The sequence below is a fragment of the Oreochromis aureus genome, linkage group 15, assembly GCF_013358895.1.
Source record: "Oreochromis aureus strain Israel breed Guangdong linkage group 15, ZZ_aureus, whole genome shotgun sequence".
In the NCBI taxonomy this organism is placed as follows: Eukaryota; Metazoa; Chordata; class Actinopteri; order Cichliformes; family Cichlidae; genus Oreochromis; species Oreochromis aureus.
The window spans coordinates 4888274-4911983 of NC_052956.1; the positions used below are offsets into that span (position 1 = coordinate 4888274).

General features: G+C 41.0%; 2 protein-coding genes across 3 annotated transcripts; one reads left to right on the forward strand and one right to left on the reverse strand.

The window, feature by feature from the left end:
* Positions 1–173: 173 nt before the first annotated feature.
* On the forward strand, positions 174–10145 carry LOC116332227 (ectonucleoside triphosphate diphosphohydrolase 5-like). Of its 2 annotated transcripts, none has more exons than XM_039599498.1 (14): positions 174–312; positions 3286–3506; positions 3967–4046; positions 4274–4417; positions 4916–4991; positions 5433–5468; positions 5779–5867; positions 5956–6038; positions 6430–6491; positions 6855–6956; positions 7237–7380; positions 7695–7751; positions 7935–8050; positions 9307–10145. In XM_039599498.1, exons 2-14 carry the CDS (start codon positions 3287–3289, stop codon positions 9388–9390), a joined length of 1293 nt encoding a protein of 430 aa, XP_039455432.1. In that variant the 5' UTR covers positions 174–312; position 3286; the 3' UTR covers positions 9391–10145. The 2 variants fall into 2 exon arrangements, with proteins under 2 accessions (XP_039455432.1, XP_031610947.2); XM_031755087.2 differs by lacking the exon at positions 174–312 and adding an exon at positions 412–1168.
* Positions 9217–23084, reverse strand: znf410 (zinc finger protein 410). Its single transcript, XM_031755086.2, has 12 exons — positions 22946–23084; positions 22560–22646; positions 22422–22473; positions 22153–22285; positions 19932–20117; positions 17789–18010; positions 15110–15266; positions 14115–14296; positions 13531–13620; positions 13255–13374; positions 11987–12106; positions 9217–10372 (listed from the first exon to the last, which is right to left on the reverse strand). Exons 3-12 carry the CDS (start codon positions 22452–22454, stop codon positions 10272–10274), a joined length of 1344 nt encoding a protein of 447 aa, XP_031610946.1. The 5' UTR covers positions 22455–22473; positions 22560–22646; positions 22946–23084; the 3' UTR covers positions 9217–10271.
* Between the last annotated feature and the right edge of the window lie 626 nt (positions 23085–23710).

The window sequence follows — 23710 nt, forward strand, 5'->3', positions numbered from 1 at the left end:
TAATAATAATAATAATAATAATAATGAGCTCCAAAGATGAAAAGCAGGTTGCAACTTTGAACTTGCAGTAATTTTGCCACTCAAAGCGATCCTGTTGTTTTGAATGCCTGTCAAAGGTTAGCATTAGAGAGGATGCTTCCACAAGCACAAAATTAAGCACTGGGCGTCCTCCCATTCACAGGAAAGAGCAAACAAGCTGTTTATTGTTTCATGCCAGCGTTTGTTATGCGAGCTCAGCACGAGACCAAAAACACTGCCGCTGACGTCACTGGGAGTCAGCTGTGAGCGGCGTGCTGCTAGCCGGACATCATGGTGAGCCTCTGTGGTGTTTTCGCGTTTCGTAAGGCAGCTGCTAATTCTCTGTGGTGTAATTAGCTGTCTTGTATGTTTTTTAAGAATTCCCTGTTCAAGCTTTAATATTTTTTTATGATTCCGCAGTGCCGTCTGCTTGGCATTAGCTTGTTCTCAAACTTCACTGGCTAGCTTTCTGCAACACTTCAGTCACGCGAGTTATCCGATAGTTGGCGAAAACTAATGCTACCAGGTGTTAAATAAGAGTCAGCGCTGTTAACTTTCAGGCTAACTTCAGTTATCAGTCGTACGCAGGGTAGTGTTAACAAGTAAGACAAGAAAACTGGAAAGTTGAGATAACGTTATCGCTGCATGTTCAAACGGAAGGCAGTAAATGTTAATGCAGACTATTTAAAACATTACCGGCTATCACACATGCACGTTATTACTTTTGCTTGCTAGCTTAACCAGCCTAATGGATACCCTTCCAAACTGAGCTTGATTTCTTGAAACACTGATGTGCTGTGTGTAGCAAGCCTGTAAATATTAATATGGACTATATACACTTACCGGCCACTTCACTTACTAGTACCGGATTGGACTCCCTTTTGTCTTTAGATCTGCCTTAATTCTTCATGGCTCGGATTCATCAAGGTGCTGGAAACATTCCTAATAGATGTTGGTCCATATTGACATGATAGCACCCCACAGTTGCGGTTCCTGTTCCACCACATCCTAAATGTGCTTTATTAAATTGAAGTCTGCTGAGTGTGAAAGCCGTTTGAGTACAGGGAACTCCCTGTCTTGGCATGTTCAAGAAACCAGATGAGTACACTGTGGTCACAAAGGGATGGGTATGGTCAGTGACAATACTAAGGTAGGCTGTGGTGTTTAAATGATGCTGGTTTGGTGTAAAGGTGCCCAAAGTGTGCTAGGAAAACATCCCACACGTCATTCTTTGGTTGTTTCATGTCTGATTCTTGGTGAGTCTGTGTGAGATGTAGCCTCAGTTTTACATTCTTGGCTGACAGGAGTGGCATCTGGTGTGGTCTTCTCCTGCTGTTGCCCATCTGCTTCAAGGTTTGATGGGTCGTAACGAGTGGGCATTTGAGTTGACTGTTGCCTTCCTATCAGCTCCAAGCAGTTTGGCAATTCTCTGACATTTTTGTCCAGAGAACGGCCGTTCATTGGATATTTCCTCTTATTCGGATCATTCTCTGTAACTTTTAAAGATGATCATATGGGAAAATACCAGTAGATCAGCAGTTTCTGAAGAGTAGACTGAGACTAACCCATCTGGCACCAATAACATATATATATGTATGTATGTATATATATATATATATATATATATATATATATATATATATATATATATATATATATATATATATATATATATATATATATATATATATATATATATATATATATATATATATATATATATATATATATATATATATATGTATATATATATATATATATATATATATATATATATATATATATATATATATATATATATATATATATATATATATGTATATGTATATATATATATATATATATATATATATATATATATATATGTATATATATATATATATATATATATATATATATATATATATATATATATATATATATATATATATATATATATATATATATATATATATATATATATATATATATATATATATATATATATATATATATATATATATATATATATATATATATATATATATATATATATATATATATATATATATATATATATATATATATATATATATATATATATATATATATATATATATATATATATATATATATATATATATATATATATATATATATATATATATATATATATATATATATATATATATATATATATATATATATATATATATATATATATATATATGTATATATATATATATATATATATATATATATATATATATATATATATATATATATATATATATATATATATATATATATATATATATATATATATATATATATATATATATATATATATATATATATATGTGTGTGTGTGTGTGTGTGTGTATACACACACATTTTGTATGCTCCTCTTACAATCTGAAATTACATATAACATTCTACATGCTTTTCTTTCCTGTTTTATGTTTATCACAATTCACAATTTCAGGCCAACTTTAAAACAAAAATGAGTTTTGGATTATTTTTTAGCCTTTATTCCCACTGAAGTGTAACATCAAAAAACCAAGTTGTGATTGCAAATGATTTTGCCAAATTTGCAAGCACACTGGTTGTGATGTTTAATCTATGGAGATTGGTCTGATTTTTTTTTTTTCCATGTTCAGAGCAGATATTGAGACTAAAAATAAAAATTGCCTCACGCTGTCTTTTGAAAGACTCACAGACGAGCATTTCTTTTTACTGTGTTCATTTTGGTAACTTGCTCCAAATCATAGCACATGTACAATCCCTGAAATTTAAAAGTGAAATTTGCATTTAGAAGAAGTAAAATTTCTGATGTTAAATATCCCCGGTCTGTTAAATTTCTTTGCAATCAGTGCAACATTGTCTCAGCAGGGTTTCTTACAGGAGCACTTGATTTGAGTTTTTAAGGTTTCATAATTGTGCACTTCTGTAAAAAGATGTTGAGACTTGCTCCAGTTGCCAGAAATGTATCGATTGAACATCAGGATCAAAGTCAACCAATTTAAGTTGAACAGGGTGAAAATTTGATGTTTCTTAAATGTTCTGCTGGAGTTGACTAAGCAGGTAAGGAAGTTGAGATATATTATCTCTGGGGTTGGTTGAAAAGTCTGACGGGGTGTGGTCAAACACAGTAGGTGTAAATCACTTAATTGCTTCCTACCACTCTGTAGCTTGTCACGCTGTAATTTAACATCTCCCAGTACTAGCCAGCAGCAGTTCTGGAGCACTTCAAAACAATTTAAGCTCTGTTTGTTTTTCATCCTCCAGAATGAAGATGAAGCCTGCCGTGCCGCTTCTCCTCCTGGCCCTGCTTGCTGTCACAGGGCTGAGCCAAGCCCAGCTCGGGAACTCTTTCCTGGATTTCTCCTGGATCCTTCCCAGTCTGAGTCGGCCGGCGAACCACAGCCGCATCTTCTACGCGGTTATGTTTGATGCAGGGAGCACGGGGACACGCATTCATGTCTACACCTTCATCCAGAGCGACTTAGGTAATATAGGCCAGAGGTGTCTCTGTTAGCCTGTTCTCGTCACCATATTTATTTATTTCCTCAGGTTAGCGGCGGTTATGTGCTTACTACAGAAAGAGTGACATGTAACGAATACAAGCTGCCTGCAGAATGCCTAGTATAAATATTCTAAGGGTTTTTCTCACAATGTAAAGAGTAGCGGGGAGACCTCTGGTGCTGTATTAAAAAAACTGAAGTGCTGTGCAGCTTAAATAGCACGCTTCAGGTGAACTGAAGTGAATATCTATACTTGCAGTTCTTTTAAATCCATAAATGCTCACTTCAAGGTGCGTAGGTAATTTCAGTAATAATCCTATTTGGTCAGATTTAAGTCAGCGTGTCTCATCTTAAACATGGCTATATGTACACTAAGCAGATTTATACCTCCTAAATTCATTTAAGAGGTTCTATATGTGACGTGGGTGGCTCTTGTGTCTTTCAGAGCAGCTCCCCGTGTTGGACAATGAGATGTTTCATTCCATAAAGCCTGGCTTGTCGGCATATGCCGACGTCCCTGAAACGGTGAGTTCAGTGTTTCCTCTGATCAGTTGCATTGAGTTGGAGGGTGCACTCTACATTGCATTCAGACACTCCCGCTGCCAGAAATGAAAGTAAGTGAGAAATGCAAAATGACAAACAAGTCAGGCCCAGCTGACATAACACTAAGTGTCATCTCAGCTCTCAGCAGTCACTCTGTGGTCAGTAGACTTTTCGGCTGCTCTGTGGTGATTGTTGTTTCTGTTTAAAAGGCTGGACAAACAGTGAGGATGCTGTTAAAGGTAGCCAAGAGGACGGTGCCTCGTGTGGAGTGGAAGAGAACTCCTTTGGTCCTCAGAGCCACGGCTGGACTTCGGTTGCTGCCCGCACAGAAAGCTCAGGCTCTTCTGGACCAGGTAAGAGTGCACTGTCTCGTACTGAGACGTGAGACCTTATTGAGAGGCCTGAGATGGTGATTACACAATACAAGCATTGTGTAGAGTGCAGTTCTTTATCATATGGGAGTTGTTTGGCGCTACAATGTCTGACACCATCGTGAAAAAAAAAACACAACCTATTATCCAACAAAGCAGCAGGGAGAAAAGGAAAGTGCTGTGGCGGGTATTACAGAGACAGGAGGGGAAGTATTGTTATCAGAGAGCAGGAGATTAGTGTGGAAGGCTCTTGTGGAGGGGATAAGATAGTAACGGATAGCCCTGGGGCACCTTGAATGATAAATGATACTTTATTAATCCCCCCCAAGGGAATTAATTAATCCCTTCAAGCGGAGGGCACCTCTGGATGAGCTACCATTACAGTAGATAACATTAAGGCCATCTCACTGTTGCTTTCCTTTGCTCCTAGTTGCACTCAAATCTCCCTTTCTCTCGCCCGTCTCTCCCTCTTTTCCTCAGGTTCAACACGTGTTTGACGAATCTCCTTTTTTGGTGTCAGACGACGGCGTCAGCATAATGAACGGCAAAAAGGAAGGTAACGTCTGCCCACCCTCTGCCCCGACAAGCAACACATCCCTCAGATATCACGGCAGCTGTTGTCCTCTGAGGTGTTTTGCAGGTGGCATCGGCGATCTGTCTGCCTGCTTTTAGCGTGCTGTGCAGTTTCTGTAAAGAATGGTTGTTTACTGCAGGCATGAACCTAAATTGCTGAAGATTACAGCAGTGTTTTGTGATGACACTTAAGAAAATGAAATGGCATATTACCACAAAGATGAGAGTCAGTAATTATGTGGTGTAAAAATACTATTGTCTGTTGTGTTGTTGTGTAATTGATTAGTCAGCGTTTCAGCCTCGTTTATAGGACTACATGCCTTTTATATTTGCAAAATTAGTTTCTTAAATGGTCTTTGTTTTCACCTGAAATGACAGGTTTCTGTTTTTTTGCTTTTCTTGTCTGCTAATTTTGTAAATGTAGGACTCCTGGCTTGGATATCGCTGAACTTTCTAACAGGCAAGTACACTGCATTAAACTGTAAAATATTTGTACCTCTTTTTCGTGCTTTATATCCAGGTTTAACTTTGTATCTAAAGGTGTCATCGCGTTATCACACCTCATGTTCACAAATAGAGGCTAAATGTGTCCGACTATGAATTTCCTGCCTACAGGAGTGCTCTGATCTTTATCAGATAGGATCCAGCGATTTTATACTTTGGCTTGTACATGGTTGCCAAATAGGCCTTTTGAAGATAACATCGCAGGTGTAACTGATTCGGTCCTCTGTGTTGTGGTTGCTGGATTAAAGTGTGACTTTTTTTTTTAGGTCACCTGAAAGCACAAAGCAGGAAGACAGTGGGAATATTGGATCTGGGAGGAGGATCAACACAAATCACTTTCCTGCCCAAACTGAGGGTCAGTTGTTTGAACACTTGAGAGAAATTTGTCTGAACTCTAACCTTTAGTGATAGTAACCCTCTGTGCTCTCTGTATTCCACTGTAGAAAACCACTGAAAGTGCTCCTGCTGCTGACTACACTGCTAAGTTTGATGTCTTAAATTCAACATTTGAATTGTACACTCATAGGTAACTGTTTCAGAAACGATTGTATGCTTCATAAGACATAATACTGTCCATTTTAATTCAGTGTGAATGAATAAGAAAGTGCTTCTTGATTTCACATTCAAGATCATTTCTATATTTTCTTTTTTCACATTTAAAATTAGCCTGACGCTGACTCTGTAACTTCACTCGGATCTGTGTTTAGAATAGACTAGAATTCAACTTTATTGTCATTGCACATGTCACAAGTACAAGGCAACGAAGGAAAACGTCTAGTATCTGTTTAGTCATTAGGATGTGAATAACAGGCAAACACCATTTGTTTGCCTTCTTTTCAGGATGACTTATTTGTTACATGCACAGTCTGTTCCTGCTTGGTTTTCCAAGTGTGTAACAATTCTTTAACTTCATGCAGCTATCTTGGAAATGGACTGATGGCGGCACGACTGGCCACACTGGGAGCTCTGGGTGCAGAAGGTACTGTGCTGTACATGAACTAAATGTGTTTCTTTGCCATTATCCGTGTCAGTGTCATCATTGACGTCACTGATGGATACTGAGAAGAAGGTGGGTCAGTTCAAATGGTTTCTTTTTTTAACTTTTCCAAATCTCGAGAAAGAAAAGTAAAGAAAGATATTTTTGTGAGATGTAGTCTTCTGTTATAAATGATTCTGGCCCTGAGATACCCTGAGATGAATCACTGAAGTGCTTCAGAGAAAATTGTGTTAGTGACTGTCTGAGGTTTTTTTCTTTTTTGAGTCATTGTCTGACCACGGTAACCTTGTGTGAAGCTGTTGAACCAGTCAGGAGTTTAAACAAGTGGTGTCTGCGCTGTCACAGGGTTGGAGTGGCAGGTTTTTAAAAGTTCCTGTCTGCCAAAGAAGTTCAGGGATGAATGGAGCTTTGGAGGTCTAACCTATCAAGTGAGCGGGGACCCAGATGGTATGATCCCATTTACTTATAACAAGCTGTAAGCAGATGTAACCCAAAGCTAATGTTTGCTAGAAAGAACTTAAAAAATGTCCATTGATTTTTTTCTTGCTTTTTGCAAAAGATCTTATCTGTTACCAGATGTTTGCAGTCAGTTTTGAGCAAAATACATGATACGAAATTTAAATATTAGCAGCAATATGAGCAAAAATATGAGGGCATACTTGGATTACTTGAATGAACATAAGATGCTGACTTTATACTGCTGTCTCTGTTTTTCTTTCCCCTCCAGGTTACACAGGATACAAGCTTTGTTATCAGGAAGTACTTAAGGTGGTGAAGGGGATTATTCATCAGCCGTACGAGCTTGAAGACACCAATGTTTTTTATGCATTCTCCTATTACTTTGACAGAGCTGTGGACGCGGGCCTTATCGGTTAGTGAACACACACACACGCACACCCCCTTGTACACACCTTATATAATTATACAGACCCAGCAGGGTGTTATTACCCATTCCAGCACTAGACATAGGCAGGGAAATGTGAGTCACTTGCACCTGTCTCAGGGGATTTGATGAGCTATAGGTGTGTAGGTATTAAAGAAATTGCTATTCTCTGCCAGTCCAAGCTGAAAGGCCACAAGCTCTATTACTAGTATTATGGAAATGTACATGTAGACCTGCTCTTGTAATGAATGGTGTCGCATTTTTAAATGTGAGTAAGATGACCTCAGTCACCTCCGTTGCAGATGAGGTCCACGGAGGGATGCTGGAGGTCAGAGACTTCAAGAAGAGAGCCAAAGAGGGTGAGCTGGGCGAAGGAATGCATCATTACTATGACAGATCTGCAGCTCCCTGTACTTGAGACACACTGTGCATCTCAATGGAGCTCATTTCTATCTGAAATCTTGCCCTCATCCTCAGCAGAATACAGATGACTGATTATTCCTAACACTTAACAGGCCTTATTTATCCTTTTCTCTGCTTAGTGTGCAATAAGATGACCAAGTACCCTCCCATCCAGCCTTTCCTGTGTATGGACATGACCTACATCACTTGTCTACTGAAGGATGGCTTTGGCTTTAAGGAGAACACTGTTTTGCAGGTGAGGCAGCATTGTGTAATAAAATTAACAGGGTTCTGGCCTTGGTTATAAGGATGCAAACGAAGCAGTACACCCAACGCAACAATTTTTCACAAGGCTGCGCGGCTTTATGAATTCAGCTATTTATGTTTCGAGCTGTTTAGTTCAAACTTGCAGATGAATCATAAGATGGAAACCTATCAAAAGACACAAGCAATGTTTCAAATAAAAAGGTTTAAAATAGCTCCTTACACTTCATAGCATTTTCACAGGCCTTCTTTAAAGAGGCCCTGACACATTAGTAAAAGAAGAGATGGTAATATCTCATCCTGCCTTTTTATATCTGAAAATTCACTATGTACACTGAAAACAGCAGATAAGTGTGCTACCAGAAATTGCAGGGTGAGTTGCATTTTGGGAACCCTCCCCAGGGACTGGGAACCTTCGGAGGGTCTCTGTGCATTTCCACAGCAGGGAACTGGGCCAAAAATGTTATTTTCTGATAGTTTCATGGCACTTACATTCTAAAGCATATATTAACACCTCCACACAGCCACGCAGGAAAAATCAAGCACAGCCGGGTTTAGTGCAGATGTAAGAAACACTGGTGGCAGCCAGTGGTACCCGTCAGCAGAGTGATGACAATATTCAATCAGCCTTTTTCGGCTGAGAGGTAAACACTACAGGCTTAATCTTGTTTGGGGCACCAGCTATAGGCCAGACCTTTTCGAGAAAACTACTGGGTCCAGAAATGGCATCAAAAATGCTGGGGCTGCTGTAAGAAACTGACCAATGAGATTCTGTCTGCTTTGATCATTTTCTAATTTACCCAACTTTCACTATATAATGCTATCAGATGTAAAACACCAAAAGAAAAGTGTCTCTGCACTAGTATTGCATCAGTGGAAATGAGATAAAAGACCTTCAGCTCTGACACACAGAGGAAGCCAGTGTGACCTGCAGGTTGTAAAAACAGTGGTTGCTTTTATATCTGTCAGCGGGATAACCTTCCCAGTCTCTGAGGACCTTTAGACTGCAGAGGAAGCACAGGCAACCGATGGTTTGAAGGGATCTGTGGACTCCTTGGAAAAAAAGATATTGTAAAAAGTTGGGAGTACTTTGAGTAGAAACTTGTCTTTAAAGCAGAATGCCAATTCTTTTTTAATAAAACAAAGGAAAAGAGGCACTTTTGCACGAAAAACTCCATTACCTTTTTTATTTCAGTAAATACAAAAATCCTTTGAGTGATTTGGTGTTTTGTTTTTTTCCCTCCTTAGCTAACCAAGAAAGTGAATAATGTGGAGGCTAGCTGGGCACTGGGTGCTACATTGGATCACTTCCACTACCTGAAGATTCACTGAGAAGTGAGGAGCGTACACTGACAACGAGAAGCTGATTTTAGGTGGTGCTCACTAACCACACTCAAGTGATGTGCACTACCTTATCTAAGAGCAGCAGACAGCTGGTGTTGGTTTTATAAGGGCAGAACTAACCTCATGAGTAATTCTTAATTTCTTTTAAAAAGCAATTATTCTCAAGTGTTAATATATTGAGCTATGTATGAGCAATGCATTGCCCTACTCGGAGAACAAGTGAAGCTAAAGAGGCTGAATGAAACATTTTACCAATAACACACTCTGTTAATGCACCTCTGGGGATTAGTGGATATAGAATTTATTCGAGATAGATGTTTTCTATTTTACTAAGGCTGATAAACAGAGTGGCCTGGCATGTTAAGTCATGTAATACCAGCGTTTACATGCAGCATTTGATTAACTGTGCTTGAGTGGTTTTTAATGTCAAGTGTTTCGTTATTAGTCAAAAGAATAATGGCTATAATGGGTGTCTGGTACATTTAAATTTAACTTATCAGCCGTTGAGGTTTTGGGGTGCTTATTTTTCATTAACAACCATCACTGCATTTCAGACTTGTGTTTACAATGATGAAGCACATAAGCATTCCTGGTCATTATAGTTTCATAAACTAGCAAAACCCGTCTCAGTATTTCTTTGGGAGTCTTTGTTCTCAAAAACACGAGGAAAAAAAATGTTTGTACAAACTTTGCCATTTCACGCTTGTCAAAATAAAACCATCACTGGTTGCTAATTACAAATATCTACAAGGGTCTACAGGTCTGAAAGTCATCTTTTTACAGATACATGTCTATATATGTAGTCCACTGTGGCAGTCAGCCCAGTGCTGCTGCAACACGCAGTGTATGATGTTTGTTGTGATGGTGGACTACAGCAGAGCAACTACATCTTCTCCATATGCATGGCCCTCCGTTGTCATGGTCACCAGTTCATGCGGTTGAGAGAGAACTACCACAGAGTCTGCAGAGCCTACACAAACACAAAGGAAAGTTCAAAGAAGGGAAGATGTTATTCAGCCTGTATGTATTTAAAATAACATGAAGGTGCAGACATTGTAAAATCAAACCAAGCACTTTCAGCCTTTGTGCTGATGAAGCCGTTCTGGAATTTCTGCAATCGGGACATAGTTGTATGCAGCTGGGATGTTTCCAGGCTTCCAAGTCACACGTCTGAACTACATCACCTGGCTCTTATGTTCAAATCATTTTAATTTTATTTATATCGCACCAAATCACAACAATAGTCACCTCAAGGCACTTTATATAGTAAGATAAAGAGCCTTCAGTAATAGAAAACCCCAAAAATCAGACAGCGAGAATGAAAAACTCCCTTTTAGTAAAGGAAGTAAAAAAAACAACAACCCTCAAGTAGAACCAGACTCAGGGAGGGGGAGTCATCTGTGTGACTAGCTGGGGATCAGGGGAGAGAGACCGGACAAATAAAGAGATCCAGAGATGAATAAGAACTAATGGTTAAATGCAGGATGTGTATAAACATAGTGAAAAAGAAACACTCAGTGCATTATGGGAAGCCCCCAGGAGCCTCGACCTATTGCAAAGTAACTAAGGGAGGATTCAGGGTCACCTGATCCAGACATAACTATAAGGTTTATCAAAAATAGTGTTAAGTCTGATCTTTAAAGCAGAGAGTGTCTGTCGCATAAATTCAAGCTCCTTCCGCAGAAGGATGGAACAAGCTCTTATATTTTGGATAAACAGCTGAAAGCTGTGGTTGGCACTGACACTTTGGTCATTGCTTATGTGAACTATGTCATCAACACAGTCCCATAACCATTTACACAGGTGCTTGAATCGCAGTCTTTTCTCGTTTGCCAAGTTAAAAAAAAAATATACTGGCAGCCACCAGTGTTATAACTGCTTGAGTTATCGCGTTCAGATGATTTTCTGAAAGCTTAACCTCTGACCTTGATCTTGAGGTCAAGGTCATTAAACTTAAAACTTGTCCAAGATTTGTAGTAGATGCACCTATGGTATGAATTTCAAAATCCCATGTTGCCTTGTTCTTGAGTAATCGTGTCCATACCACCCACCTGTGCTGCGGGATGATGACAATGCCACATCAGCATTTTATGGCTGATTGGTTAAAAAAAACAAAAAACAAAACCTGAGAGGTGGGCGACCACTCTAAACAAAACTAATATGCAAGCAGCAGTGCTACACTAGTGAATTTATTATTACCAGCATGAGTTTATCGATGTTATTTACAAATTTGTTTTTAATGTTATTTACTTAACAGGTACAACGCAAAGAGTACCAGCTGAACTGCTGGAAACAGCCTAAATGTGAAATTTCAGAGACATGACAACTCGAGCAAACACAAGTCTGCACAGCCTGAGTGTAACCGCCGTTATCAAAAGACTCATTCCCTGAAAAACACTTAATGGGACATTAGTGACACCACAAGTTGACTCAGCATCCCTGACATTAACAGAACATTATGAGCTTCACCAAATGAGAGTTTACTGCAGAGCTACAACATTGTCAGATGTGTTAGGTGTTTTTTCTTTTAAATCCACTCTTTATGAACTGCTTTTTTTCCTGTCATACTTGTTCAAACGCCTACCTGGTGATCTCAGCATGGCATGGTGAAGATTCATGGGTTCCACAGTTGTTGTCATGGTGACCATACCGTCTCCATTCTCACCGTCTGCCTCCAGCAGGCTGCTTTGTGTCAGAGCCTCTCCTGTCAGTTGCACACAGACATCAAACTTTTTGTTTTTCCCAAACCTCACACAAGAGAGCACATTTAGAGTAATCCGTCATCTTTATAGAAACCAGGATTCAACCTGCAGCCTCAGTGTGATCAACACAGGCCAGTGCTGGTTAGAAAATGATGCTCTGAAGTTAAAAAATAATTGATAAAAACTTGAAATCTAGATTTCTAGAATGCATTCTGTATAAATGTTGATTTTTCTTTGCTTATTCTAGTTATTCACACTCAATTTAATAATTAATCCAGTACCTCTTGTCATGTATAAATAACAGAAACTACCAGGCTGTTGTGCAACTGCATCTTCCTTTGCACTGCTTTTACAAAAGACTGGCCTCTTTGGGGAGGCTGACCCGAATAAATCTGCTGTTTATAATTAGAGCTTTGGCAGCGTTTCCTCTGCGGTGATTCAGCTGCTGTGCTTCCCTGCTGCTACAGAGATGTGACAAGGAGGCAAATGTGCTGTCTGCTGTCATTGTTTCATGCTAAAAATGAATTTAAGCTTATTTTGTTCAATTGTTCCAGATGCTGGAATGTGAAAAGCTCAGTGAACGATCCTTTTAATCTGAAAGGTACTGAAAACGATACCGAGAATAGAGACAGGAGTGACTCTGTGTAAATTTGCCTCGGCTGTATTGGAAGATTAACCTTATATATTCACTCAATTATCTCAGCAATTTATAAGGTGAATGCATTTCAATAAAGCAAGATGTTATTTTAACTTGGTGATTAAAGACTTCTTAGAGGATCTGACCCCATCACAAAAAGCCCAACAGGCTTCGTTTTTTTTTTTTTCCCCTGCAGCAGCGTTTTGCTGTCTCTGCTTTTTCTTTTTTGAACCTATGTGCATTCTAAAACAATTCAGCTACTGGGCCTGAAGAATAAATGTGAATGATACATTTTTAAGTGCTAGAAGTCATTAACAATTCAAGAAATGTTCCTAAATGTAAATTAAAGCAACACCATCTCTATGCAGACTTTAAAATGTATGGGCAGCTTGAAGCTACATAATCCAAGGATTAGCATATCCACCCACCACACTGGGTGGGTGGGTGTGGGTGTGTGTGTGTGTGAGTGTGTGTGTGTGAGTGAGTGAGTAAGACAGACAAAGGGAGAAAGACCTGTGTCTCTGCTTTCACTACTGAGTCCCTCCTCTCCGTGTCTCTTCCTCATGTGGACGTTTCTGCTGCCGGACTGAGAGAAAGTCTTCCCACAGATCCCACACACATGAGGCTTCTCACCTGGGAAGTACGCACACAGACACCAAGCAAAACTTTATTCTTCTTCTGAACTGCTGCAGGACGCCATCTACAAGGCGCACTACTTTACACTTTATCTGTAGCGCACTAATTACAAAGGAGCGCACTGCTGCGCAGCTGTGAACTTGTCCCACTCACCAGAATGCACGAGCATGTGTTTTCGTAGACTGGAATACTCTGCAAAGGATCGCCCACAGCCATCTGCTTCACACAGAAAAGGCTTCTCTCCTGAAAGCAGCCACCCACCACAAATATACATATTGTTTACCTCCGCATTACAAAGACCCAATTAAACTCTTATTTTTGCAGAAGGTATCAGATGCGAATGCTTTCAAAGGGATGCGCTGAATGGCCCCGACGCACTGGAAATTACAAAAAACTGCAGCTTTGTTGTTTCTGAAAGCCGCAACGACAAAAATAACCCAGATAAGTCAGCTACGGCTCATTCTTCCAGATATACAGGCGGAAACTAAGCACAGGTCACCTAACTGACTGTGGAGCGCGCCATCAGAAACCTTAATGCCACCCTAAATAAAATATGACAGAGTAGTGTTACTGATTGCAGCAGTGAAATGGAGGCGCCAGTGCTGCTGACTCTTCAAATCTCCAGCATCGACTCTGCCAAGGAAGCATTAAATGAGCAGAGTCGAATGGCCTTAGTTAGTTGTTGCTTCCGGGACGTTTGGGCTTTTAAATGCAGGGGTCTGTCCTGCTTTCCCCACCTGTGTGTGTGCGTCTGTGGTTCTTCAAGTTTCCAGCAGTGGTGAACCTCTTGCCACAGTTTGTCTCCTTGCAAATGAAGGGCTTCTCGCCGTTGTGAGTCCTCATGTGAACCTGCAGCCTCTGCAGCACGTAGAAACTCTTCCCGCAGCCTTCTGCGCCGCACCTGAACATCCGGTCATTCCTGCGAGCCGAGATAACATGACAAACAAACCTCGACGTCTCTCGTGCACATGCTTCGTTGGTTAAAGCCCGCCACAAGGTCAGACGGGGTAGCCTCAAACAGATCTGCTACGCTGGTGTTAACAGAGCTCCTGCCATACAGCTGGAGAAACTCCTGTTGCACAGCAGTGCTTTCTGCTCCCTGCACAGTCTCTCTGCCTCCTCAACAAATAAAGCAGGAACCTTTTCCTGAGCTGCCATTACTCCTTTCATTGTGGCTGTAAAACACCTGTGCAGTTTAAAGCCAACACCTCCAGCTTACATTTTACAACTGCTGAACAAACCTAGTGCCTTTTGTACTTGAAAAACATCACACAGAATAGCTTGAAGATCGAGCTCACCCTGCCCTTGAGGGTACTCCAGGAGGGAAGAACGTGTCTGGAGAGCAGCCTGTTACACATCTTACACCAAATCTTATACTAAAACATGAAGATTAAAGTTGCAGAAACTAAAGAAATTCAGGAGGACTTGATTGCTCAGCATTACAACTTAATGCTCTAGCTTACAGAGTATGACTTTCTGGTGTCTACATTAGCTGCTTGAATTTTTTTGTCTGACTTGTATCTATACTTTACAGATATTACAGGCATGTAATTTTCTATTAACACATTTCACAGTTGGTGCACGCATTCCTGTGTGTAATGAAATGTGTACATCAACAACCATGTATTATTTTCCGCATTATCAGAATTTGCGCACTTGAGCAACATCCCCTATGCTTGAACCACTGCTGGATAAGGCACAATCCCCCCGTGCTGTCTGTGCGATGTGTTACCTGTGTGTTTTGAGGTGATATTTGAAATGAGCGGGCCAGGTGAACGTCTTGCAGCAGCCCTCAAACGAGCAGCGCATCTGCTTGGAGAGGGGGCGGCTCGTTCTGGCAGACAGGTCTCGTTTGTCCCCGTCTGCTATCAGACTGTGTGTGTGGTCACCTAGGCAACCGGAAGAGGAAAGTGAGCGAGGTGATGCAGTAAACAATCCAGCAGCAAGAGTGTCCCCGGCCTCTGGAGCATACCTCTATAAAAGCTAATCACTGGTTACTGACTGAGACTTACAACCAAAAGAAAACTCAGAGATGAATGAAATCAGTCCCATTTAACCCGACCACACTCCTCGCTTTTATCTGCTACAGTTTAGTCTGTGCTGGTGTCTGCTGTAAAGCACCTATAACTGATATCCTGCTGCTGAAAGAAACTAATCTAATCTGATGGAAGTTGGGTTTAGATGCAGTAGATTCAGAGCCCCTGCGCTGCCTTCCTGCATCACAAACCCCCACTAGACTCAGTGATTTTGCCCTTCTCCCCTCCCAAGTGAGTACTGTGGATCAAACTACCCCCATATGTCTGATAAACCCCCCGCTTGACTTTGACTTCTAGCCAGGAGACAGCTGGAGAAACTCCTGTTGCTATCAGCCTCAAAGATCCGAGGACATGCGCTAGCCAGCTGTCCCTGATCCTGAGTCACATTTACAGCCAGAATCTGAAGCAGGAGAAGAAACCAGTGTTGTGCAACACGCTGCCTGCTTCCTGTACTGATCAATTAGCAGCTTAAAGACCCTGGCATTAGGTGATGAAGGTGCCAAAGCAATTAATCTTGCTGAGGATCTGTCAATCCAAAGAAGGGGAGGGTGGCCTTGAAGGGCTTGTTTCACACGGCTGAATTACTAGCTGCTCTCGCTTGATCTTGATACAAATACAACAAAGTCAAAGATAACTGTGCTGAGAAATGTCAGCTGTATTAAAAGAGTGTAGCTGAACCTAAACTGGACTATGTGAAAACCTGTAAGTAAAGAAGAAGGCACAGAGTAACATAACCACTTTTAAGAGACAAAGTGCAGATTTTAAGACACTTGACAGCTTTTCCATTTTACCTAAACAAAATATATTTTCAACACAAAAAAAAAACACAGCACGAACAATAATGCCTTCTAGTTACCACTTGATTTGTTTGTGCACATCGTCACAAACGTGTAAAATAAATCCCGGTCAGGTCAGGTTGGGAGGAAACAAACCCGGGGCTGGGCAGAGATATGAAGTAAACTTCTTACACTCCCATATCACTTTTCAACATGGACCTCCAGCTGCAATTCGACTCAGAAGTGGGGGGTTCAAAGATCAGAGATGTAGCTAGGAGTCATAGAGCCTTAAATGTCATGGGTAAATGCTTTATCTAACAGGCAGCCTGTGGAGGCAACTTAAAATGGTTTGCGATGTAGTCCTGACTCCTGGTGCGGGTCAGCAGCACTGTGGAGCGTCTGTTTCAGATCAGAGCAGAGGCTTTACAGTAAGATAAGATAAATGTGTGGACAGACGCCGCTAAATAAGCAACAGGTCGAGACGTCATGCGGGAGAGGACGGTAAACAAGTCGACGATCAAAGCAGTTTGAGCTTGCGAGACCCGGACTAGCATTTAATAGCCATGTAGAGATTTTTCTAAGTGTAGCGTCGGCATTACTTTCAAACAGATGGTAGAAAGTTGAAAAGAAGAGGGGAAACATGAGGCTACAGCCAGCAGCTGTTGTCACACTGGATTCTGTGACCGCTGAGACTCAAAAGGCCACCACGGACTTTTTTATGACAGCTTAACGAATGCTGTATTGAAAAGGAGTTGATAAATATACAGTAACAGGTTTTGGTTAACAGCTATTAAACAGTTTCCTGACTATAACCGCGCTTGCTGGCAGATTTACACTTTGGTTTCTGAACCAGGTTTAACAAACAAGATATAATCTGAAGCATCGAGCCTCTGTCCCTCCCACTTCTTCTCTTTGTGCACATCTAAGTGGCTCCTGTTCTTCGCTTATATTTACTGTGCAGACATGAGTGATATCGATTTACTTATATAACTCTTGGCAATAAAGCAAACACAATATTTCAGAACCATCAGCTATTTTTATTTTCTGCAATATAACATCTTCCTAATGGCTTGATCACACGTGTGTCCCCAGGCCTGACCTCCCGCCACCCCAATTTTTTACTAAATGCACATTAAATCATCAGCGACATAACATAACCACAGGAGCTGGATACTGATCACTGCTTTATTATATTGTGACATTTACAGCGCTACTAAATATCTGCAGTCGCACTTGTACATCAGTCAAAGACAAAGCTACAAATTCCTTTTGATTGGGAGACTCGAGAGCAGAATTTTGGGACCCAGTTTTAGTCAGAGCTGATTACACCACGTTTTCATCTCTTCACTGACCTCATTTCTCTTCTGTCTTTGATGCCTGCTACCAAAATATACGCCGCTTCCTCTACACAGCCGTTACTTCTTGATTTTTTCCCCCCAGTTTTATTCTCAAACTTGATGTTAAATCTCAAATAGCTGCCTACAGAGCACACACCAGTAGCAGCGCTCACATCCAATGAGTGTTGTTTTAATGTCGTTTCAAAAAGAGCATATTTGACATAACTTTAAGGTGTAAAAGATCCCTGAAAGAATTCTTTACCGTTCGTGACACTTGCAGCTCTGGCGTCCTGGCTGGCCTTGGCATCCTTCGCTAGCTGAGCCCGTGTGGCGGCGATCAAGCTGTCGTGTGCCAGCTCCTGTACCCGCAGATACCAGGGAGCGCTGCCATCTATCCCGTAGTCCCCCGATGGGACCCCCTCATCTTCATCATCCCCGGCGCCATCTGCGGCAAAGATCAGGGACTCTGAGGAGGCTGTAATGCCTGACAGGGGGGAAACAAAAGAAAAAGGGGAGGATGAGAGTCACTGAAATAGAAGACACCTGCAGTATATCTCTGTGGTGCTCTAGGTCACTTCTCCTTATTTATTATTGTTCTTCCAATGCTGCTCGGCAACTTTTAATGTTGCCGTTTTATTTCAAAGCAAGCGAGAGGAAGTTTTCAACACACACCCAAATAGAAATATAAGAAAACATGACAATCCTTTCTTCAGGGACTGAGCACAGGTAATAAACAAGTAATTCTGTCCAGTGAAAAGTCTCTCCATCACGTCTCACTGAATCACAGACAGAACACAGTGCGCTGCACAAAAGGTGTATGTGAGGAGACCAAAATTAATTCTTTGACTCTCCTGCCAAGGCCTGATGAACCAAGAGAACGTGCCTGCCAAGGCTCATTTCTTCAAGCCAAAATATTTTTTCTTTTTTGAATGAAAATGTGTCACCCCATTTCTTTTTGGCGCTGTGTGTGGAATCAGAAGACAGAAAGTGCAGACACAAGACGGGATTTAGACTTTTTATATCAAACTTTTCTTGTCAATTAACAGTAATATCACTTTTTTTAAATATAGAATGGAAATGAGATATATACTGATTGGACACTTTATTAGGTACACCTTGTTGGACCCACTTTTTGATTCAGATCTGTCTTAATTCTTCATGGCACAGATTCATTAAAGTGTTGGAAACGTTCATCGGAGATTTTGGTCCATATTGACATGACAGCATCACACAGCTTCTGCAGATTACAAATCTCCTGTTTGACCACATCCCGGCGATGCTCTGCTGGTTTGAGAGATGGTGACTGTGGAGGTCATTCGAGTACAGTGAACTCATCGTCAGGTTCAAGAAAGCTGTTTGAGATGATCTGAGCTTTGTGACACGGTGCGTTATCCTCCTGGAATCAGATGATGGCTACACTGTGGTCATAAAGGGATGGACGTGATTAGCAACAATACTCAGGCGGGCTGTGGAGCTTAAATGATGCTTAAATGGTACTAAGGGGCCAAAATATCCTCCACTCCATTACACCAGCACTACTAGGCTGAACCACTGTTACAAAGCAGGATGGACACATGCTTTCATGTTATTTTCTCCAAATTCTCACCCTACTATTTGAATGTCGCTGCAGAAATCAAGACTCATATGACCAGGCAACACTTTTCTAATCTTCTACTGTCCAATTTGGGTGAGGCTGCATGAACTGCAAACTTGTTTTCCTGTTCTTAGCTGACAAATGTGATACCTAGTGCGGTCTTCTGCTGCTGTAGCCCATCTGATTCAAGGTTCAACAGGTTTTGCTTTCAGAGATGCTCTTCTGCTCTTGGCTGCAACGAGTGATTATTAAAGCTATTGATATCTGATCGAAGCAGTCTGGACATTCTTCTCTGACCTTTGACATCAACAAGGCATTTTCACCCAGAGATCTCCTGCTTGGTGGATATTTTCTTATTTTCAAACCATTCTCTGTAAACACTGGAAAAGGTTTTGCGGGAAAAATCCCAGCAAATCAGCAGGTTCTGAAATACTGAGATCAGCCTGGCTGGCACTAACAACCATGCCACATTCAAAGTCGCTTATCCTTTCTTCTCCATTGTGTTGCTCTGTTTGAACACCAGCAGGTTATCTTGATCATGCTCACATGCCCAAATGCACTGAGGTACTGCCATGTGATTGGATGATTAAATATTTGTGTTAACAAGCAGTAGAACAGGTGTTCCTAACAAAGTGGCCAGTGAGTGTAGAACTAAAGGATTAACGTTACTTTGCTGTCCTGCAGAGGAAGAAATCATGAGTCACAAAAACAAATTCACGAATTTGAACTAAAGAACATGGATGCCAAGTGTGGCAAAAACGTAATTCAGACTTTTGCAGAGACAAACGACGTCCCTTTAATGTTTGTTTACCTTTCGCAAGGTTCAGCAGGACGTAGGAAGTGTTGTCTGACTGCTGTAAGTCATGGAGGATGGGCGGAGGGCTTGGTGAGGCCCGTGGGTGAGAGTGCGTCTGGACTACTAATGAGCTTTGCTCTGACACGCCTCCAAACTCTGTCAGGGAGGGGGAACTCTCAGGCTCGTGGCTTAGGCCTCCATCTGGGGGAGGAAATCAGTTATTGGGTCAAATTGAAAACACATTTACTGTAAAGTAATATCATACAGTAAATAATCAGTGAGCTGTTTACGCAGATATGACAAGTGCAGTGTACTGATTTAATAGCACGAATATAAACTAGCAGACATGAACATACTATAAACAAGGCACATCTCAAATACTGATTTAAAATAACTAAATGTATTCAGTGTGTGTATGAGACTTCAAGAAGGCACAAAATAAGCAACACTGAATGCAATATGCAAATATGCCTTCATTTACAATCAGTGCTGTCTGCTCTCTTAGATCTGCCCTCTTATTCAAAGTAGATTAATAAAAAATAAAAATAAATTGTAGGCACATTGTGTCACAAAGAATATCTGTTCTTCCAAATTGAAGTATCTCTAGCAAGCGCTTTTCTTTCTTTTCTTAGAGATGATTTACCGTCTTTTTCAACAGCCGTGGAAGGCTTTCCAGGTTTCAAATATAGACGGTTAAATGCACCAGTGCAAATCTGAAGGGATAGAGATATTATGAAAACAGTCGGAATGCTGTGAAGAACTGTTCTTATTGCCAAGGGTCTTCTAAAACCTAATTTTCATGTGACAAAAATTTTAATTAGCAACAAATTTCATGTTTTCTCACAAACTAGTGCATTTGAATTTAACAATGTGGCGCGCGTATTTATGTGACTATTCCACACACAAAGGCCGGCTGTAGCCAGTGCCACTCATATACACTCGTATATGATTCAGTAAGTGCTCAGCGCTGCAACCATCACTCACTACAGACAATTACACTTACATTTTCTTTCTAAATGACACAGATGGGAAATGGCAGAGATTGTTGGTTAGGTATCTTTTGTCTTCTAATCTTCATCATCATCATCATCTTCTATTAAAGAACAAGAATCTATGACTAAAGCTGTGACTGGTGTATCAGTTTAACAGAAATTGTGCAGGTACATGTATCAATGTTGGTGTGTATATACACTGCTAAAAAAAAATAAAATAAAAATAAAAGAACACTTGAAAACACATCAGTGGAGGGAAAAAAGTGCTGGATATCTATACTGGTGTTGACTGGGTAATGTGTTTAGGAACAAAAAGGATGCCGCATCGTTTGATGGAAATGAAAATTATAAACCTACAAAGGGCTGAATTCAAAGACTACCTGAAAATCAAACTAAAACAAAGATGCAGCACGCTATTCCATTTTGAAAAATTCCATTACAGCAACTCAAAATGGTACTCGGTAGTTTGTATGGCCATGTGCATGTATGTATGCCTGACAACGTTGGGGTATGCTCCCAATGAGATGACAGGATGTGTCTTGGGGGAGACCTTCTCCCAGTTTAGGACCAAGGCATCACTGAGCTTTAGGACAGTCTGAGGTGAAACCAGAGGTATTCTATTGGATTTTGGTCCAGCAAGTGTGGGGGGCAGTTAAAGGAATGAGACTGCCTGCATACCTTCATCACATAAGGCCAGGCACTGTTGTGCACCAGGAGGATCCCAGGACCTGCTGCACCAGCATAGGGTCTGACAATCCAATGATTTCATCCCAATACCTAAAGGCAGTCAGGGTGTCATTGGCTAAGCTCTAGATGTCTGTGTGTCCTTCCAGAGACGTGCTAATGATATATCAATGGTGCCAGGCAGTGAGCACAGGGCCTACTAGAGCACACCAGGCCCTCAGGCCACCCTCATGAAGTCTGTTTGTGATTGTTTAGAGACAATCAGAGACATTCACACCAGTGGCCTGCTGGAGGTCAGTTTGTAGCTCTGGCAGTATTCATCCTGTTCCTTCCACAAAGGAGCAGATACCAATCCTGCTGATGGGTTAGGGACCTTCTACGCCTGTCCAGCTTTCCTAGAGTAAACGCCTGTCTCCATAACAAGGTAGGGCTCTGGTAGTAATATTACTAGACAATGAAAAAAAACAAACCCAAAAACGAAAGAGTAATGAAAGATGTGGCACGAATATCACTACTCTGCCCAATAGTGGACGGGACAACAGAAGTGAGTATGTGCTCACCTGTGAGCTCCAGGTGGGTGCACAGGGAGCTCTCAGCAGGGGCCAGCAGAGGCAGGCAGCAGTGTTTGGACTCCGAGTCCTCCAGACCCTGCACCAATGGGATGGACGCGTTCTGCACAAACTGCACCAGCAGCTGAGTGAGGGGAAAGGAGAAGAGGCACAACAATAAAAAAAAAGAAAAAAAAAGGATGAATCTCGTGTGTTATTTAACAGATCCCTGCACCACAAAGTGGTCTCACTTCGGAGAGCGAAAATGATGGAAAGCTTACCTCTGGTTTGGAGTCAAGCTCATCAGAAAGCATGGGTCACCCTGTGTGGAACCTGCAGGGCGAAATCACAACACTGAGCTATTAAACGAAAATACTCGTCAGTATAAGTGGCTCGAGCACAATGACAACAAAACACACCTCAAATGTGACCTGGTGAACGGCAGAATCTGTCAGTCATAAGCTCGGGCTGCAGGTCATCTTCCAGTCAAAGCCATGGTACGAGCTCTGCGGTCAACAACAAGACAAAGCTGTCAGGTAAACATCCGGAGGTTTTTGGTAAACACAAAGAGCCACTGTATGCTCGGCCACTGCAGTTAAGTGCAGTTAAGTGTAGCCAAACCTCAATAAAATCCATCTAAACTGTTCTGGATAAAAACAGGCATATGGCACACTGCCTGTTTACCTAGCTACCAGAGCTAGCACCTAGCCACCGGAGCTAGTTTCCCAAATGATGGATCCCCGCTGACGACACACTAGACAGCTATACAATTCCGTTAATTCTCCGGTAATATTAAACCGCTTACCTTGCAATAGATGTGTATGCAGGACAGAGCGTAAGAGTAACTTAAGTGTATATTTATCTCCAAAGAGTAGGTTTGGTCTACGGAGGCTCAGATACAACAATTTTAAGACACTTCCGCGTTCTCAGTAAGGACGATTCTGTGTCATCGACGCCATCTAGCGGTAGAGATGTGTAATTGACTGTAAAAACTGACCACTCAATCAGTTGAGTAGCTTATTGGCTTCATTGTTCCCTTTTAGAAATGAATATATCAGAGGTAAAAAGCTTAAGTTGAGCGGTTTTGAGTCAAAGTTGGAGGGGCGTAGATATGTGCAGAGGAAGGATACTGGGTATGCTGGACAAAGGATGTTGAAGATAGAGCTGCCAGGCAAGAGGAAAAGAGGAAGATCAAGTAGTGAAGGAAGACATGGAGAGGTATGGTGTGACAGAGCAGGATGCTAGGGATAGGGTGAGATGGAGAAAGACTATCTGTCGTGTTGACCCCTGAAGACTGCAGCTGAATGACGGAAATTCCCTGGTGGTGACATGCAGTACATTCTATATAAAAATAAATATTAGCATACAGTTAGTTTTAGACTACAGTGGAGCAAGTATAAATGGCAACAGGATCTAAAGCTTGAGAAAAAGTGACTGTTTTACTGGGATATACTGATCACATTTGTTTGGCACTGGATTATTAACATTTAAAAACCGAGTGTTCATGTTCATTACATATCAAGTAACGGGCCACCTTTAAAAGCAGTAGATGTAAAGCCTGAGTTCCAAC

What these genes read in the sequence shown, in the direction of transcription:
- LOC116332227 (XM_031755087.2), top strand. Translation starts at nt 1,101, where the DNA reads ATGTTCAAGAAACCAGATGAGTACACTGTGGTCACAAAGGGATGGGTA. An exon ending in CTTTCCTGCCCAAACTGAGG is followed by an intron (nt 5,868 to 5,955) that starts GTCAGTTGTTTG and finishes ATTCCACTGTAG; the next exon opens with AAAACCACTGAAAGTGCTCC. An exon ending in GGGAGCTCTGGGTGCAGAAG is followed by an intron (nt 6,492 to 6,854) that starts GTACTGTGCTGT and finishes GCGCTGTCACAG; the next exon opens with GGTTGGAGTGGCAGGTTTTT.
- znf410 (XM_031755086.2), bottom strand. Translation starts at nt 22,454, where the DNA reads ATGCTTTCTGATGAGCTTGACTCCAAACCAGAG. An exon ending in CACCCACCTGGAGCTCACAG is followed by an intron (nt 20,118 to 22,152) that starts GTGAGCACATAC and finishes TTCCTCCCCCAG; the next exon opens with ATGGAGGCCTAAGCCACGAG. An exon ending in CCACAGACGCACACACACAG is followed by an intron (nt 13,621 to 14,114) that starts GTGGGGAAAGCA and finishes GGCTGCTTTCAG; the next exon opens with GAGAGAAGCCTTTTCTGTGT.